The following is a 17,861-nucleotide window of genomic DNA, read 5'->3' as shown; positions in this document are numbered from 1 at the left end:
CACCCTCCAGCTCTGCCACCATGCCTTGTATGTATGCACACTGAATGTGCACTGATGTGGAGGAGGAGAAATCAGAAATCTCCACTGCTACCTTTTGTAGCAACTGTTCTGTGATGAGAAAAGCAATGGAAACATTTTCCACCATAATGATGATTAAATGAGAAGGTATTTACTTTCCTTTCATAGGTTTCTCTAAGTTCTGATGATAATTTCAGGAATCTATTTTTATTTGAAAAATAGGACCATAGCCTGTGTACAAGACTAATTTCTAAAGATGCTTTATAAATGAGAAATATCTTACCAAAGTTACTATTGCACATTCAGCTGTTAGCTGTGCAGCACTAAAAAGAGTACGAACAAATCTGTAAATAAATTTGTGCTCAGGATCATGCTTAAAGTATTCCTCTGGAACTTTTTCTCGCTGAAAGAAGAAAAGATGCAATGTTAGTATCCATTGAAGGACAAAATTTTAAGTACTCTTTTTTTTTTGAGTTAGACTTTCAGCTGGCACAGCAGCTCACACCTGTAATTCCAAGCACTTAGGGAGGCTGAGGCAGGTGGATCAACTGACGTCAGGTGTTCGAGACCAGCCTGGGCAACATGGTAAAACCCTGTCTGTACTAAAAATACAAAAAATTAGCTGGGTGTGCCTGTAATCCCAGCTACTCGGGAGGCTTAGGGAGGAGAATCACTGGAACCAGGAGGTGGAGGTTACAGTGAGCTGAGATCATGCCATTGCACTGGGTGACAGAATTAGACTCTGTACCCCCATCACAAAAAGAAAAGAGACAGACTTTCACTGTTGTTGCCCAGGCTAGAATGCAATGGTGTGATCTCGGCTCACTGCAACCTCTACCTCCCAGGTTCAAGCGATTCTCCTGCTTCAGCTTCCTGAGTAGCTAAGACTACAGGCACCTGCCACGATGCCCGGCTAGTTTTTGTATTTTTAGTAGATATAGGGTTTCACCATGTTGGTCAGGCTGGTCTCGAACTCCTGACCTTAGGTGATCCACCCACCTCGGCCTCCAAAAGTGCTGGGAGTGGATCACGAGGTGTGAGCCACGATACCCAGCCTGTGTATTCTTAAGACAGCAGCAATATTTACATTTGAGCCCATGTGCCCCTTAAAATGATTTTGGTTGAGTGACATGTCTTTTAGTTTTTAAAATATAAACAATTGGACCTTAAAGTATCTTAATGATTCAATACTAATCACCATTTATCATGAAGGAAAAATACAGGCCAACTCAGAAAATTTTTATGTTGTTTTCCACCTTCCCTCCACAGAATTCTATCAAAATGCAAACTACTTGTAGTCTTGAAAGTCTTATTAATCATATGTCATGATTCTCTTAAATAAACTTTGAAAAAGTTTCAGTTTCTGGTAACCATAAGGCTCTGGTAACCATAAGGCTTCACTGTCCAATACAGTAGTCATTAGCCACAAGGGGCTAACATATACCTGAGGAGGTGAATTTTGAAATGTTTATATCGTTTTAATTGATTTAAATTTAAACTGTTTTCTAATTATATTCATAGATATCATGTATATTTATTAGGACTATTTATAAATATCAGCATGAAATAAACACAGCTCTATGAGAGAAAAAATATTACCCCAAAAAAGTGATACTTACTGTAAGTGGATGTGATCTCTCATCAAAAATATCCAGGGATCTATTTGCATCTCTACAAAATAAGAATATCATTGAATAAATTAATTCAGGAATTGTTAATATCTGAGTATTAGTTATTATCTGCTGGAGATGGAGGGAGATGACTCCTGTTTACTTTGGTATTTGCTTCACCAAAGAGAACAGTAGTACAAACTATTCTCCTGTATCCCAGCCTTCAGAGGATTTCCAGACCTCTTTTAACTCAGCAGATGAAGTACTGTACTGTGAAGTCTTTTCTAAGTATTGACCCTCCCTAACAGGCCACGGTAATAAACATATTTTCACACTTCTAACCCCTCATTGGGACTGAAGGACATTTTACAGAGGAGTAGTGATGGGCAATAAAGGCTTTAGAACTTTAATGACTATGAATGAGATTCAGACTTCCCAGGCTTTTCCCCTCTAGTTCTCTGTATTACATTCTTATCATGTATTTGTTTTTTAAGTAGTTTGATGAGTTAAAAACCTTATTGCCTTTTTATTTTAAAAGAGACAAGTCTTTCATCATCTTTACAAGTTCATAAAACTAATACAACACTGTGCTCATTTAATAAAACCAGTGGTTCTCCAAGTGTGGTCTTTGGACCTCTGGAGATCTCCTAGACCCTTTTCCAAGAGGCCCTTGAGGTCAAAACTGTTCTTATAAAAAATACTTATTCAACCTGAGAAAGCTGATTGAAAATTTTAAAATAAAAATAATTATAAAAATACTAAGATATCGATTGCTTTTTCACTGTTTGACATTTGTAATGAACATGTAACAGCAAAAGTGGGTAAGCTGGTTTCTCAGCAGTAATCAAGGCAGTGCTACCAAATTATACTACTCATTTTATTCCTTACTCCCTCCTGCAGTTTAAGAAAAACACCTGCTTCACTTAAAGAATATCCTTGATGGGTCTGGCGTGGGGACTGACGCCTGTAATCCCAGCAGTTTGGGAGGCTGAAGCAGGCTGATCACCTGAGGTTGGGAGTTCAAGACCAGCCTGACCAACACAGAGAAACCCCCTATTTAAAAAAAAAAAAAAAAAGAATATCCTGATGAAGCAGTAAAAATTAATTGTATTATTAAATCTTGACCTTTCTTTTTACTATTCTGAGTAAGTAGAAAGTTTACATAAAGTACTTCTGCCTATGAGGTATAGATGTGTTAAGGAAAAGCACTTGTGATTTAATTGTGAGCTGAACAAGCCATTTTTTTTTCCACAGAGTAACATTTTTACTTGCAAGTACAACTATCATTCTAAAAAATGAATGAAGTGGTCAGGCGCAGTGGCTCATGCCTGTAATCCCAGCACCTTGGAAGGCTGACGCAGGTGGATCACTTGAAGTCAGGAGTTTAAGACCAGCCTGGCCAACATGGTGAAACCCTGTCTCTACTAAGACAAAAATTAGCTAACCATGGTGATGGGCACCTGCAGTCCCAGCTACTCGGGAGATTGAGGCAGGAGAATCACTTGAACCCAGAAGGCAGATGTTAAAATGAGCCAAGATGGCACCACTGCACTCCAGCCTGGGTGACAGAGTAAGAGTAAGTCTCAAAAGATAAATAAATAAAAATTCTAAAAATAATAAGTGAGCCTGTCATTTCAAGAAAAATCAACTATTGGCCGGGTGCTGTGGCTCACGCCTGTAATAACAGCACTTTGGGAGGCCGAGGCGGGTGGATCACTTGAGGTCAGGAGCTCGAAACCAGCCTGTCCAACATGGCAAAACCCCGCCTCTACTAAAAATACAAAATTAGCCAGTCATGGTGGTGTATGCCTGTAATCCCAGCTCCTCGGGAGGCTGAGGCAGGAGAATCACTTGAACCTGGGAGGCGGAGGTTGTAGTGTGCCAAGATCATGCCACTGCACTACTCCAGCCTGGGCAGCAAGAGCAAAACTCAAAAAAAAAAAAAAAAAGAAAGAAAGAAAACTATTTGTTGCCAACGATAAAATTCAAGCGTTTAAGCTAAAAATCTGATTTGGAGAAACTTGTACCTTATACGATGATCTTGACAGCTTCTCAATACTTAAAGACTTTTTAGTACAATTAGTAGTGATACTAACAAAAGCGAGCTTTTGACATTATCAAGAAAGGTGAGCCAGGTCAGGCATGATGACTCATGCCTGTAATCCCAGCATTTTGGGAGGCCAAGACGTTAGGATTGCCTGAGCTGAGGAATTTGAGATGAGCCTGGGCAATATGGTGAAACCCCATCTCTACTAAAAATACAAAAATCAGCCGGGAGTGGTGGCATGCACCTGTAATCTCAGCTACTTGAGAGGCTGAGACAGGAGAATCGCTTGAACCTGAGAGGCGAAGGTTGCAGTGAGCTGAGATTGTGTCACTGCCCTCCAGCCTGGTCAACAGAGCAAGACTCCATCTCAAAAAGAACCAAATAAATAAAATTAAAAAATTAAGAATACCCAGAACCATCTGAAAGCTTTAAAAATATACTTTTACCAACTATACATTTGTAAGAGGCTAGGCCATCTTGTCATCACTTCAAAAAAAAAAAAAACTACAGCTCACTACCCGGGTGCAATATTAACCATGTAACAAACCTACACATGTACTATTGTATCTAAAATAAAAGTTGAAATTAAAAAAAAAAAAAACTAATTGCAAAGACAGAGTTGAGAATCCAGTTGTTTTCTATTAAGCTGAACATTAGAGATTTGCAAAAATATAACACACATTTTATCCAACTTTGTTGCTGGAGAAGAGAGTTACTGAAAAAATGTTATTTATATTAACAATATGGTTCTCAGTCAGGGCTTATCTTTGTTGTCACAACCTGGGACAGCTGTTAAATATCCTACAATGCACAGGACAGTCCCCATAACAAAGACTTACCTAGCTCAAAATATCAACAGTGCCAAGGTTGAGAAACTAAAACTAAAAATAGTGTTGTTTTAAAATTCTCAATTTCAGTTTCTAATACAATAAATATTAATATAATCAACATAAATACTCTTTGGGATCCTCAGTAACTTGAGTTAAAACAGTCTTAGGGACCAGAAAAACCACAAATGATTCAGGTCAATACTGTAATAGCACTCTACAACTTATGATGTCTACAGTTATGACCTAATACTGAACTTGACATCATGCAAAGTAATTAGCTAGAATAACAAGACAGGTTTTAAAGGAGCTCACCTGTTCTTTATGTGGTAATATATTGCTAAGGTCACACTGTGAAGGGAAAAAAAATTATTTTTAACAACTGATCTTATCATTTGTTAGGCCTGAAGACATTTTTTAAATGGGGGAAGGGAGGAACCCTCCTAGCGGCCCTGAAATTCTCTAGTTCAGAACAGTACCACATGGGTACCTTCCCCTTGTTTTAGTTCCTTTCAGCAAAAATATGTGAATCAAAATGCTAATATGCTATTAAAATACATGTTTCTGTTGATTATTATAATATATAAATAATTACCTATATCTCCATTTGCTCTTCTGCCCATAGAACCTTTCATTTTATACAAGTTCTGCCTGTTTGTATACATGCTTAAATTTAAGCCATTCAGCTTTTTTTTTTTTGCTTTTTAAATTATTAGACTCTGCATTTCAGTTGATTTAATTAACTATCACCTACCCACCCATTTTTCATTATTTCCCCTTAAAGTAAATAATAAAAGTGTTTTATACCAAATAAATTTAAGATGAATTTTGCATCATTATTAGTAGAAAATTTATTAGTAAATAAGTGCACACAAAACCAGTGATAGGTGTAGCTATTCTGAAATAAGCAGTGCTAACAATGCAGCATAAAACTACAAAGTGTAATATTAATGGCAAAGGTTTCCAAATTGCTTTAAATGCAATATTAATGAACAGACATGACTCTTCAGATATGTTACTGTATTCCTAAATTACCCACAGATGTATCAGGAAACAAGGAGTTGTCTTAGGTAAGTTATATGCTTCCACTTGCCCTCAGTCTCTAAACCGAGGCTCAAAATAATTGAGGGAAGGCAAATCTGAATTTTAAAAGTCTATACAATGTTAGCACTTTTTAAAACCTGTAACATTATTAGCATGTAAGATGGATACTTCTATAGTGCTTCAAACAGTTTCATGTCCAAATTGATTTTAACGTTACAGAATTTGAAGTTATGTGCTAAAAAGGACCACGGAACCTTACATGACATTTAATCCAACACCCAGTTTATAGATCTGGGAACCAAGGCTTAAAACGGACTTGCCCAAGGTCCCCCCAAATAGAAGCAGTTCATCCTCCTACACTCAATTAAGCATTGGTTCTCAAACTTTCTGCACACTGCAATCACCTGAGGAGCTTTAAAAACTGCCTAACTTCCAAGTTGAGACATTCTGATTTAATTGGCATTGGGTATGACTTGAGGCCCGGGGATTGGTTTTATTTGTTTTTGTTTTGTTTTGCTTTGTTTTTGAGACTGAGTCTCACTCTGTCGTCCAGGCTGGAGTGCAGTGGCCCGATCTCCACTCACTGCAACCACTGCCTCCTAGGCTCAAGCGATTCTCCTGCCTCAGTCTGGGATTCTCCTGCCTCAGCCTGGGATTACAGCTAATTTTTTGTATTTTAGTAGAGACGAGGTTTCACAGTGTTGCCCAGGTTGGTCTCAAACTCCTGAGCTCAGGCAGTCTACCCACCTTGGCCTCCCAAAGTGCTAGGTTTACAGGCATGAGCCACTGTGCCAGACCTGAGGATTGTTTTTAAATTTCCCCTGGTGATGATTCCAACGTGCTGCAAAGTTTGGGAATTACTGAGTTAGGGTTAAGATCAGAATCATCTGGGATGTGCTTAATTATGCATCACGTGCCTTCTCCATTTTCCTAAAAGGCTTGACTGCCTAGAGATCAATGGAAGGTGGAGGTGAAATATGTTTAGACATACATTTTGAAAAAAGTTGCATAAGTGATTCTGATATAGCTCACCCATCTCATGAGAATAATGCACTATTAAGCCATGATAAATAGTTTTCAAAATCTTTCCAAAAGTCAATTTGCCCTATTAGTGAAACTTTAACCAACAATGAATTATACCAAATAATCGTTTCTAAAATTTACTGAGAACAAATTACTACTTACTGTACTTTCAAAAGTAGATTTCTAAAAGTTAGACTAAAGTAGGGGGGAAAGCATGATATCTATTATACTTGTTTGAGCAAGGTTAATCTTTAAAACTACTTTTGAATCTTATACTGACACATGAGAATCTTTTGAATTCAAAAGAAGCCAGGGACTCTAGCCAAAGTGGACTGGCTTTTTTACTCAAGGATTTAGGATCTTAGCTGAATACATTCAATGATTACTCAGTAGGTGCCAAAGCTCAGGACTTTAGACAGTCAGAGTCTAGTCTGCTGAAACACAATTCGATCTCAACTACTGTTATAGGTGAGAGAAGAAAGTGACATTATTATGAGCATAAATTTGCTGCTTTTAAAATAGAAGTTACTGACAATTGAATTAACTAAAAAAAAAAAAGGCTAGTACATTAGAAACAAAATTAAGTTTATAAGCTAGTTATGTTTTTAGACTGAAAAGTAAAATTAGGGATAAGGGCATTAATATTCTAGTGCAGCACTTCCCAAACTGTGTTCTGAAAATCAACACTCATAATCCAAGGAGATGTTAATAGTTTCCTGACAACCCCAATGGAGTTGGAGTTAGTTTTTAAATAAACTTGAAAGGTTCATTTTAGGGCATTCTGAAGGTGCACCTCAGATTGTCCCCCAGAGGTGCTCGTGCACAATGGGGAAAATTTAAATGCATATACACTATGATGCCAGTCAAAGACAAGCTGTTCCTTCTTCCAAGAGTAGTTTCCAAAATGGTACACATTGCTTTAGGCCTGGAACTCAAAACAAACTAATGTTTTTTCCAGAAACATCCAATAAAAAGCACCTCTCCTTCCTATTATGTTCAACACTATCTTAACATAAATGCATTAAATAAATAGCTACACTTTTTCTGGGACTATTTACTCACTAACTGGCTTTCCCTCCTTCCACCATGCAACCTAAGATTGAAACAGAAAATGAAAATTCATATTTAGGTCCTTGAAATCAATATATAATTGACACCAATTTCTTAAACTGATTGCTGAAAAGGACAATCAAATGGCTGAAATTACCGAGGATGGCTGGGATGCTTTTAGCATAAGGGGGTCTGTCACTCAGCCCTTGGCAGCCTAGTTGTACTCACCATTTTACTGTGGTTCTAAGATTAGGCTGGCTGACTGTGCTGTCATCTAGAAATATTGTTGAGCATGAGCTATACTTTTTAGTAAGCTGCCCTGGAGATACCTGAAGGGGAAGGGAAATAGAAGAAAATGTCACAGTAAGTTAAACCTATAAAAGTGTGGTTTTTTTCCTTGGTTAAAATGGCAAATGATAAAGCATTAAGATATTTCTTACACTCCATGAACTGCCTGAGTGTGGTATCATGTGCAGCTCTATGGGAAACCCAGTGGAGGCTCTCCCACAGAAGATGTTTGAGGAATGGGTTATAAAATGCTGCTCTTGTGGCACCTATAATCAAATCTGGCAAGCATCTGTTACAAATTCCCTGTATAAATTAAGGGGAAAAGTTTACAATAAGAATACAGTGTTTTTTCTTAAGCAACGAAAAGCAGCTGAGATTCTTCTATTTCTATTATTCATTTACTACAGTAAAATGTAATGCCTGCAAATCATATTTGCAGAAGAACATTTTACTGCAGTAAATGAAAGTCTAACACTACAATTACTAAGTTACTATTACTAAATATATTCGTTCAGGAGACAGTGTGAGAAACAAGTGGTTCACAGTCAGAGACTGTCTGCCAGGGCTGCTCCATCACCCACAAGTGAGAAGGCCTGTTTTTTAATGTGGAGGAGAAAAAGTATCACTTTAATATTCCAAATAACAGATGATAAGAACAAATTTAGGAATTTAACTTTCATTTAATATTTAAATGACTGCCATATTATTCAAATGAGAATGACTGCCATTACATTATTCAAATGAGAACCTCAGAGAACACTCTCCATTCATTTCAAAATGTTATTAATTTTATCCTGTAAGTTATTTGACAGGCATCATGGCACTTTCCTGCCTCACTCATGCTGCTCTGCCTGGAATACCTTGTTCTTCCTTCATATCCCAACAAGCCTAACCCCATCTACCTTCTGGGATCCCTTTGCCACCAGTCATACCACACAACATTTCCCTTTTGGTACACTCATCCATCTAATTCACCACTTGTTACAGGATACCAATTGCTTGTGGAGTATCCCCTCCTAAGAAAGTAAGCTTCTCCAGGAAAGGGAGGACTCATTTCTCCTCATACTTCTGGCTGCTTAGCACAGAATGGGGACAAATTACGGAATTCAACAAGTGTTTGACAAATTATTTAAATCAGTTAGAATTTGGAAAGTAAACACTACTACAGACACAAATTAGAATTTATCTGCAGTTGTATCAGAGAGGTAACGATGAACTTTTTGGGCCCTCTAGAAAATAAACCATCTTTAAAACACTTTAGAAGTATCCATTTATTTGGGAAGAGTACAATAAGTCAAATACTGAAACAGCCTGAACTATGTTAAGACAATTCTCTTCCTTAAAAATAAGGTCAGTAACCAAATCCCAATCACAGAAGAGTTGAAAGTAACAGTAGCGTTTTTTTAAAAACCACAGAATACTAAAAATTTTAACACTTTAAAAAAAAAGCAACGAATTCAGATAAGCCTTCCTTCTTCCTATTAATATGATAGTTTTTACCATGTTGTCATGATCTCCCATCAGTATCCCCCACATATACATGAAAGACAGGGCAGGAGAAGATCTAGTTGTTGCTTTTAAAAATGTATACATTAAAAAGTTGCCAATAGTCAATAATCAGAAATATCCATACAGTGTAACACCATTTTGTTTCAAACGTTTTTACTGTAGTCACTTAATTCTTACTAACAAAAAGTCCCAGATGTTCTATTTTTGGAAAGTATTACTATTTGAAAGATCAAATTCTCCTCCAAGCTAGAAATGTTTCAACTATATCTAAACTCATGTTTCTTAAGCTACTTAATGTACATAGTTTACATTAACTGGGTATGTGTGTTAATGCATATACTTTTATTGTCTCAAAAAAATACAGTATGAAAAAGGAAAATCCACTCAAATACTTTCAAAGTGGAAGGGGGGACTGGGCACGGTGGCTCACACCTTTAATTCCAGCACTTTGGGAGGCCAAAGCGGGTGGATCACCTGAGGTCAGGAGTTCAAGACCAGCCTGGCCAACATGGAGAAACCCCATCTCTACTAAAAATACAAAAATCAGCCAAACATCGTGGTGGGTGCCTGTAATCCCAGCTACTCAGGAGGCTGAGGCAGGAGAATCGCTTGAACCCAGGAAGTGGAGGTTGTAGTGAACCAGAATTGTGCCACTACATTTCAACTTGGGTAACAGAGTGAGACTCCATCTCCAAGTAATAATAACAAAGTGGAAGATGGTATCTTTTAAGGTCCCTACTATTTGAGGGCAATATGGCATATACTACACCATACCATAAGTCGATTCTCATGGCAGCCTTGAATTCTTGGGCTCAATCGATCCTCCCACTTCAGCCTCCCAAGTATCTGGGACTACAGGCATGAGCCATCACACCTGGCTTCTTTCTAAATTTTTCTGTAGGTACTAGGTCTCCCTATGTTGCCCGGGCTAGTCTCAAACTCCTGGGCTCAAGCCTCCCAAAGTGCTAGTATTACAGGCATGAGCCAATGAGCCCATCCTAGTTCATAGAGCTTTGGGTAACATTTCCCTCTATTTAAAAGTTTCTATCATAGATGCATATTGACTTTTATTTGCAAATATTGGTGCTAAACCATTTGAAATTTTGAATTAAATGTAGTCGTTCAATCCTATGGGAGCTCATAGTCAATCAGCAACTTATGGCTTACTGGCTGGATCCAGCCAAATAAATACTGAACATTTCTGCATCAGCCCAGGCATACTCTAAACTCCTGCTTCAAGAGAGAGTAACTCCTTTAAATACACTTTAAATAAAGGAGTTACTCTCTTTAAGCAGAAGTTTAGAGTATGCCTGGGCTGATGGGGAAATGTTACTCTCCAGAAAATGCCATTTCTGCTGTCTTTTATTTCTCCACCAGGCAATTCCCAAGTCTCAAAATGACTGGAAAAAATGAATGCAAAAACTCTCTGCTAACCAATATATAGCATGAGACACACCAACTTTCAAATGTTTTGTTATCAAGAGCATCCCAATATCTCTTGAGACTATAGAGGGTGGCAGAATTAAGCTTCTGAGCAAAGCAATTATAGCTGTCAACAGATAATTGCCCCATCATCTTGCTGGAAAACTCAACAATTATCCCTTATGGCTAAACCCTTACCAATGCTGCTTTACAACCTCAACAAACTCTACTGACAAACATAATAATAGAAAATATAAATACTTAAAAAAATCCAAACAGCAAAACAGTACTGAAAGTTCACAGATGTTATTTCAGGTAGTCACAAAATAGGGACAAAGAATGTATCATTGATCTTCATTTGGTCAGCACAAATGACAATCTTTAACAAGAAAGGGAAAGAGGAACAAGTAGACTTAAGGAAGAATAGGAAAGATAGAAAATAATCATACCTAGTAATCTACTATGTCACAATTCAATCCTTACCAAAGGTAAAGTACCTGGTGAACTCCCATACCTACCCACTGACTTTTCCCATTGTGCCTTATTTTAATCCGTTAAAAGAAAATGGAAATTCATTTTTTTCTCTCCCTTTTTACAAGTGTTAGATTTGTTTAATAATTAATGAATTTTAATTAACCTAAAAATTTCTGACACTGTGCATTAATGAAAACAGTAATGGGACAATATAGCAGGGTACAGAGTTTGAATACAATTCCTAAAGCCTTAGTAGAAGAGTATATGCTTATAGGTATACTAAAAAGTGTCTGGATTAGTATTATTATGTTGAATTTAAACTTAGATTTACACTTTAAACAAAGGTTCTAAATTTGGGTTAAACATGGAAGACTGACCATAAATTTATTTCCTTGCTCTCCTGAAATTTCGTTAGAATTAAAGACATAAAATAAAGGTTATACATAGGATCTGGCAACAGGATTGACAGCAGATAATTTTTTTAATTTTTACTTTATTATTTATTTATTTTTGAGACAGTGTTCTCTGTTGCCCAGGCTGGAGTGCGGTGGCGCAATCTTGGCTCACTGCAGCCTCTGCCTCCCAGATTCAAGCAATTCTCCTGCCTCAACCTCCCAAGTAGCTGGAATTACAGGCACATGCCACCACATCTGGCTAATTTTTACATTTTTTGTAAGAGACAAGAGTTTCACCATGTTGGCCAGGCTGGTCTTGAACTCCTGGCCTCAAGTGACTGTCTGCCTCAGTCCCCCAAAGTGTTGGGATTACAGGCATAAGCCACCGCACTTGGCCACAGCAGTGATTTTTAATAAATCTTGAAAGATGAAAAAGACAAAGGAGTAGTAACTGATATGAAAGCACAACTTTAGTGCCTACAGAGAATGACTGGAACAGGAACAATCAAATTAGTCTGTCCTGCAGAACCCAAGTCAGGCTCCAAACTCAGAGGCATATGGTACCTTGGAAGATAGAGTGAAACATAAAAACCAGCAAGATCAGCTGAAAATATGTAGTTAGAGTCCAAGGTCCACCTGTCCTCTCATCTTATAATGAATATAAAAGGTTCTGGGCTTAGAGATACTAGGACTGAAATCTGGGAAATGGGGAAAAAAAACTATACACCGAGAAGGGAAACTCCACCTCTCTTTTCCAACTCCGCTTCTGAAAAGTGAGCAGCCATGCTTGTATTCCCCAGGTAGAAAATTGGGAGATTCTTCTCTGAAAAAACTGAACAGTTTCAGAAAACACACACCCAGCCGGGCACAGTGGCTCATACCTTTAATCCAGCACTTTGGGAAGCCAAGGTGGGCGAACTTGAGGCCAGAAGTTCAAGACTAGTTTGGCTAACAAAGCAAAACCTTGTCTCTACTAAAAAAAAAAAAAAAAAGTACACCAGGCATGGTGGCACACACCTGTAATCTGAGCTACTCCGGAGGCTAAGGCACAAGAATTGCCTGAACCTGGGTGGAAGAGGTTGCATCATGGCAGAGGGCGCTGAGATCACGCCACTGCACTCTAGTCTGGGTGACAGAATGAGAGTCAGAAAGAAAAGCAAAGGAAAGGAAGGACAGGGGAAAGAAGAAAAGAGGAAGGAGGAGAGGAAAAAGGGAAAAGAAAGAAGAAAATGAGAAAAGACCCACCAGATAACAGACTGAGGTCTCCTAAGTTAAAGGCTGGCTTGGCCTCCAAATCCTTGCAGTAAGAACCAACAGTGAACCAACAGTTAACAAAAGTCATGCTTCCAGTTGGAGAAAGCCAGGGACCATCACACATTTGAGGGAAGCCTCCAACAAGAGAGAGCAAAACGACAGGAAAAGGAAAAACATGGGAGTGGTAAAAATTCAGGAGCAAATGAAAACTTCAAAAAATTCTTAAAACACCCTCAAAAAGATAAAAAATTCAATAGAAGGGTTAGAGCGTAAAGTAAAAGAATGCCCAAGAATTAGAACAAAAGACTAACCAGAAAAAGGGAAAGTGTGGGGGAGAGAATTAAAGATCAATGCAGAAACACTGGTCTAAGAAGCTCAGCATCTGAATAGTAAGAATATCAGGAAAAAAAGGAACAAAGAAACAAGAAAATTCTCTAGAAGGAATAGTCTATGGACTTATTGGTCCCAGTAAAAAGAAAAGATCAAGCCAGGCATGGTGGCTCACGGCTGTGATTCCAGCCCTTTGGGAGGCAGAGGCGGGCAGATCACAAGGTCAGATCAAGATCATCCTGACCAACATGGTGAAACCCCATCTCCACTAAAAATATAAAAAAAAATTAGCCGGGCATGGTGGCGGGTGTCTGTAGTCCCAACTACTTGGGAGTCTGAGGCAGGAAAACTGCTTGAACCCAGGAGGCAGAGGTTGCAGTGAGCCACTGCACTTTAGCCTGGTGGCAGAGCGAGACTCTGTCTCAAGAAAAAGAAAAGGTCCATAGCAATCCATAGTATGAAATTTCAGGATCTTAAGGATCTAAAAACCTTCCAGAGACATGTAAAAGCTGGTTACATGTACTGTATCACACAATGGCAAGAGATTCAAGAATACTATAAGGAGAACACAATAGAGAAATGTCTTCAGAACTATGAAATTTAGTTTCAACCTAGCATTTTATACTCTTTAGAAATAGGAAGCTTTGGCAGGTGCAGTGTCTCATGCCTATAATCCCAACACTTTGAAAGGCCGATGAGGGTGGATGGCTTGAGCCCAGGAGTTCGAGACCAGCCTGAGCAACATGGCGAAACCCCATCTCTATGGAAAAATATAAACTGGGCATAGTGGCACATGCCTGTAGTCCCAGTTACTTGGAAAGCTGAGATGGGAGGATCACTTGAGCCCAGTAGGTTAAGGATGCAATGAGCTGAGATCACACCACTGCACTCCAGCTTGGGCAACAGAGAGAGACCCTGTCTCAAAAAAGAGGAAAAAAAAATAGGAGAGGTTTTCAGACAGGCTAGATCTCTAAATATGCCGGTCTACGGGCCCTTTCCCAGGAAAATGGGCTCCAGTATAACTAGGAAGGATAACAAGATAGAGGGAAACACAGAATCTAGGACTTAGGGAACCCAACACAAGATGACAGTTATGTGAGATCCCAAATGACTTCAGAGAGATACCGCAGGAAAACAGGCACAGAGCAGGCTTAGGAAAAGCCCATCTGTATTTGAGGAGGATGACAAAAGGCTGAGGAAAGTTGTCACCAAGAGAAAATAGAACAGATACGTTTTGGTAGATGGAAAATATTTTTGATATGCATGTGGCAAATGCTACAACATTTGGGGGAAAAATAGCTGTTAGAAAACAGTCGAATGAATATAGTCCGGAAATTAATTCCATAAAAAAATAAAGTACATGAAAGCAAAGAGACCAGTCAAGGGTTACTTATTGCATTTAGCTGTGTGAGCTAATGGAGGCTAGGAAAGAGAAGTGCAGACATGCTCAGATTTCAGAAATATTTAAGAGAAACAAAGGATGCAAAAGGAGGAATACAGTGAGAATACTATATGACTCAGCAGTGAATAATATCTGCATAATCATAACAATGTAAACATCAAGTACTGATGTAATTAAAAATGTGACATGTGGGAAAAATAGAAGGAAGAAAATAAGGTAACAGTGGAGTGGGGAAACTAAGCTTTCACCTGCTATGACAGGAAGTCAACATAACAGTGCTAAAAATTGAGTGCTCAAGTAATTTTGTTACTTGATTTTAAAAAGATCAAAAAATTAAGGAAAAATATTTAAGGCAGACAGTTATACCACAACCAAATTATCGAAATTTAACTTAAATGTTAGAAACCCATACAAAAAGAGCATATTAAGTCAAAGACTTTCCTGCATAAATTTGATTCTTAGGAAAATAAAAATGATTTAGAAAATCCACAAAAAGAGGCCCATACTAACAGTATTGGGTCCCCAACATATTTTTACTGAATCATGACAGACGTACTTTTAATTCAATTATTTAATTTCTTAACTTTTCAACTGTTTACTTACATGGTTTAAATGGTTGCTCTTCCTCTTTTCTCGCACTAAGAATAAAAAAAATTAACTGATGAATTCTGATACAAATGCCATAGAGTAAAAGTAGTTGCTAATCATCTGACGGATTACCAATACACAAAATGAGATAAAATTTCACTTTAAAAAATAATTTCCAACAAAACTCATCATTTAGATCATCTGGCAAGATGAATCTCATAAAATAAAATCTAAAAACTTAATTTTACTTTTTGACCTAACAGATATTCTATTACATACAAATTAAAGAATTCCTATGTACAAAAGAAAAGGGCAAAACAAACTAGGGTAAATGAGAACTTTAGCTAGTAAGTTTACCTGTTACACATCTGAACCATCATCCAGTAGTATTTTTAAATTCTACATTTACAGGTAGCTCACTTTAATTATCAAGATCTAACAGCTGACAGTTCTAAGAACCAGTTTCTGGGTAGGTGCCAATCTCTACCTGCATCACAATCCCTAGAAGCATCCTGAACCACTTAACTGGCTATCTTCTAATACGTTACTGAAAAAATAAATGGGTCTTTTACACAAGTGGAAAGTAAACTATCTTAAATTGAAATGTTAAAATGAGTCTGTTAACCTAATTGAACATGGTATCTTTAGCACACAAAATCATTTTAACAAAAGCCAGAAGAATAAAAGCTCCAAGAGGAACTTGGGCCATGCTTTGTTTCCTATACTGCCTCTTCCTTTGATGCTAGACAAGTATCACAAGCACACACTCCTTACTACTGAAGAGAGAAGAACATGGGATCGCTTTTCTTTTACTGCTTCCACATTCTGTATGTGTGAGAAGCCTATGGCTCTGAAATAAACTGAGAAATACAACTATCCCAACCAGAAATGATCAGCACAAGACAAAGTCCACGCAAGCTTCAAAAATGTAGGTTAGAAACCCCCGTTTTGCATTGTGCTGCATTACTTCAAATATTATAGAACCCTCACTTCTTGTATTCTTGCTGTTGAAATCAACTGAAAAACCTTGTTGTGCATGGCTTTTTAACAAACAAATTAGGATTTAACATAATATTAAGGAAGATAAACAGGAGTACAGAAAAATACGACAGTTCTGATTCTCATCCTAAAATAAGTAGGAAAGGAAAACGTATATGAGTTTCACTTGCTGAAGCTAACCTTCTGGGAAACACCATAGGGCATGTTTACATTTACATTACATTAGGATGAAAAAGTTAATAGCTTAAAAGTTCTAAGTAGCATAAATTTGAATGTGATAGGCTCATGTGGTTAGAGCATTTATAAAAGGAAGCCAAAATCACAGATTTAATCCCTGTATATGAACTGATATTTTTTATTTGTTCAAATGAAACCAAGCTGCAGCTTAAATCTTACCATTCATCTTTAAAATGTATTCTTTTAGAGCAAGGGAAAGAGGTCAAAGAAGCATGGAGAAATAAGTATAAATCCATAATACTGGCTGAGTGTGGTGGCTCACACCTGTAATCCCAGCACTTTGGGAGGCTGAGGTGGGCAGATCACCTGAGGTCAGGAGTTTGAGACCACCCTGGCCAACATGGTGAAACGCTGTCTCTACTAAAAATACAAAAATTAGCCAGGCATGGTGGCAGGTGCCTGTAATCCCAGCTACTTGGGAGGCTGAGGGAGGAGAATCGCTTGAGACCTCACTATTGCACTCCAACCTGGGCAACAAGGGTGAAACTCCCTCTAAAAAAAAAAAAAAAAAAAAAAAAAAAAAAAAGGCCAGGCGTGGTGCGGTGGCTCACACCAGTAATCCCAGCACTTTGGGAGGTAGAGGCAGACGAATCCCCTGAGGTCAGGAATCCAAGAACAGCCTGACCAACATGGTGAAACCCCGTCTCTGAAATATAAAATTAGCCAGGCATGGTAGCACATGCCTGTAGTCCCAGCTATTCAGGAGACTGAGACAGGAGAATCGCTTGAACCCAGGAGGCAGAGGCTGCAGTGAGCTGAGATTGCGCCACTGCACTCCAGCCTGGGCAAAGAGAGTAAAACTCCCAAAATAAATAAACAAACAAATAAATAATCCATGTTACTGAATCAAGTGGCCAATTGTGTTGATAAAAATGTGGCAAAACCCATAAATAGAAGGTCTACATGTTATTACTAAACAATCACAACTAAAGGAAGTATATCATAATTAAAATAAGTAAACGTATGAGAATAAAAATTTAAATATATCAGTTCTTCTAAATACTTTCTATAACGCATCCAATAAAATAGAAAAAGTTTTCAGTCTTTTCCTTGGAGGAAAAAACAGTTTTATCTTACCATCTGTTTGAGATTTGCTCAGGAAAATTGTGCTTGCCCTTGGATGGTCAGAAGGGTTTGACTCCAAAGCTAAATCTATATAAGAGGAGGAAGAAAATGTGATACTTTCAGTAAATAGAAAAGATGATTTTTGAAACAGATACACACCCAGAAGTTTTAAATAATAAATATGAAGGAAATAAATAACAACAATACAGAAATGATACTGGGGAATGCAAAATTGTAGAATCTCTCCACACCATGTGGAAGAAAACCAGGCTGTGTCTG

At 37.9% G+C, this 17,861-nt stretch overlaps 1 protein-coding gene across 4 annotated transcripts in view; it reads right to left on the bottom strand.

Moving 5' to 3' along the window:
* CCNYL1 (cyclin Y like 1) overlaps positions 1 to 17,861 on the bottom strand; it is a 45,905-nt gene that overhangs the window by 13,782 nt on the left and 14,262 nt on the right. For 2 of the 4 annotated variants that reach the window (XM_002749708.6, XM_078328317.1), the window contains 6 exons: positions 17,595 to 17,669; positions 15,297 to 15,331; positions 7,848 to 7,948; positions 4,818 to 4,853; positions 1,638 to 1,689; positions 302 to 421 (listed from right to left, as the gene is read on the bottom strand). In XM_002749708.6, the coding sequence (XP_002749754.3) occupies positions 302 to 421; positions 1,638 to 1,689; positions 4,818 to 4,853; positions 7,848 to 7,948; positions 15,297 to 15,331; positions 17,595 to 17,669 (419 nt within the window). Of the gene's footprint in view, positions 1 to 301; positions 422 to 1,637; positions 1,690 to 4,817; positions 4,854 to 7,631; positions 7,663 to 7,847; positions 7,949 to 15,296; positions 15,332 to 17,594; positions 17,670 to 17,861 lie in introns of those variants that run through there. The other 2 variants (XM_035305485.3, XM_035305486.3) reach the window with 2 other exon arrangements.

Source organism: Callithrix jacchus, chromosome 6 (genome assembly GCF_049354715.1).
Source record: "Callithrix jacchus isolate 240 chromosome 6, calJac240_pri, whole genome shotgun sequence".
NCBI classification, from domain to species: domain Eukaryota; kingdom Metazoa; phylum Chordata; class Mammalia; order Primates; family Cebidae; genus Callithrix; species Callithrix jacchus.
Note: the sequence above shows the minus strand (reverse complement) of the source record. Positions and strands in the feature narration are given on the sequence as shown.